The 1,790-nt window shown below is 57.3% G+C and overlaps 1 protein-coding gene across 1 annotated transcript in view; it reads left to right on the forward strand.

Annotated features, from left to right (window-relative positions):
- HSDL1 (hydroxysteroid dehydrogenase like 1) overlaps window positions 1–1,095 on the forward strand; it is a 17,074-nt gene extending 15,979 nt beyond the window's left edge. The window contains exons 5-6 of the mRNA XM_006860294.1: window positions 381–517; window positions 626–1,095. Of these exons, the coding sequence (XP_006860356.1) occupies window positions 381–517; window positions 626–1,095 (607 nt within the window). The remainder of the gene's footprint in view (window positions 1–380; window positions 518–625) is intronic.
- Window positions 1,096–1,790: the final 695 nt, after the last annotated feature.

Below are 1,790 nucleotides of genomic sequence, written 5' to 3' on the forward strand. Positions count from 1 at the left end.
GGAGGGTCAGAGAAAAAGAGGAAGACCCCTAACAAGATGGATTGGCCAGGTGACATCATTGATGGACTCAAGTGTGGCGGCGGTAGTGAGGTTGGCCCAGGATCGGACATTGTTTCGTTCTGCTGTGTATGAGTCGGTTCCGACTCGATGGCACCTGACAACAACAACATGAAATTGGCCAAGGAGCTCTGGTAGCGTAGTGGTTACGAATCGGGCTGTGTGCCGCAAGCTCAGCAGTTTGAAACTACCAGCGGTTCCGAGGGAGAAGGATGAGGGTTTCTGCTCCCGTAAAGCCTTGGAAACCCCGTACAGGGTCGCTATAAGTCAGAACCGACTCCAGGCCACATAAAAAAATAGGTTGGCTACGGCCCCGCCCACAGTCACGCCCCGTGTCTCAAATATCGCGAGGCCTTCGCCCCTCGGCTCGGCGTCAGAGCGCGCACGCACGCAAGCCGGCCTCTAGCGCGGGGCACGCTGAGCACGCAGGGCTGGCGAGGGCCCGAGCTCTCAGCTGCAGGTCTCGCCGCACGGGTCGCAGGATCTCGCGAGAGTTGGCAGTAAACAGCCCCGAATGGAGACCAGAGGCGTGCTGGCCGCTGAGGCTCGGTTATCCCGGGCCCGCCAGACCGAAGCTTGAGGCCGCCGCAAATACTTCCGCCAGCTTCGACGCGCGGACCGCCGTCAGCCCTCTTCTGGAGGCCGCTGACGGCCGCCGGAGCGCTCCGGTGTGTGGGCCGCACCCAGAGGCTGCGAGGTGAGAACGCGGGGCCGGGACTGCGGTGTCGCGAGGACTTCGGGGTGCAGCAGGCAGCCGAGCGCGGGGGACATCGGGGTCATGTGTCAGAATCAACATTCCTTCACGATCATTCCCGTCTGCTACGGGACGACCCCTTCCCTCCCGGTGCCCCGACCCCGGAGGGGCGCCCCTCTCCTGTAGACGATACAAACGTGGAAGCGATACCCATCGCTGGCCCCAGCCGCCAAACTCGCCGCCTTCTCGCTGTGCACCTGGACGGGTTGGTCTCCGACCCTGCCTGGTCAGTCAATGCGGCCATCACCTGCAGATCCCGGTGTTTATCCTCCCCCGACGGTTAGTGGGTGTGGGCTGCCTTTCCAGCCTCGGACCCTGCAGGGTCCCCCAGACTTGCTTTGCCTTGTCATGCTGGGGCTACAGGTAGAAATCACCACCCTGACTTTTCTTAGCACCCCCAGATCTGGGTTGAGGCTCCTGAGAAGCTTGGCTTCCTCGACCCTAGTAGTTCAATATTTGCATTTGCTTTAAACTCTGAACGACGCTTCCCGACTGGACTGAGTTGAGTTCTGGACGTGGGGTCTTTCCTTTGGTCTTCCCTTCTGGGTCTACGTTTGCATGTGTAGCAAACTGAGGAGCTTGGAGGAGAGTAGGAATTAGCCCCTGTTGGGGGGGGGCGGGGCGCTGTGGGTTAATGTAGCCGATTGCAAAGCTGTTTGAACTGCAAGGTTGGTAGTTTAAGCTCACCAGCTGCTCCTCGGAAACCCTGTGCAGGGTGGCATCCGACTCAACAACAACCCCCATTTAAAGATAACCTGCAGAATCCTTTATTATTATTATTGATTTCACTATTACTATTAATTTTTTATGTTCTCTGAGCATTCCTGTGGTGTTATTGACATACTATGAAATTCACTTAAACGTTGGACTGCTACCTCTGTCAGTGATTGGAACCCAAGAGCTACCTCTAGGGAGAAAGATGAAGCCATCTGCTTCCGTAAAGAAGACAGTGTGGGAAACCCTATGGAGCAGTTCTCTG

This window comes from Chrysochloris asiatica, unplaced genomic scaffold (genome assembly GCF_000296735.1).
Source record: "Chrysochloris asiatica unplaced genomic scaffold, ChrAsi1.0 scaffold00037, whole genome shotgun sequence".
In the NCBI taxonomy this organism is placed as follows: Eukaryota; Metazoa; Chordata; class Mammalia; order Afrosoricida; family Chrysochloridae; genus Chrysochloris; species Chrysochloris asiatica.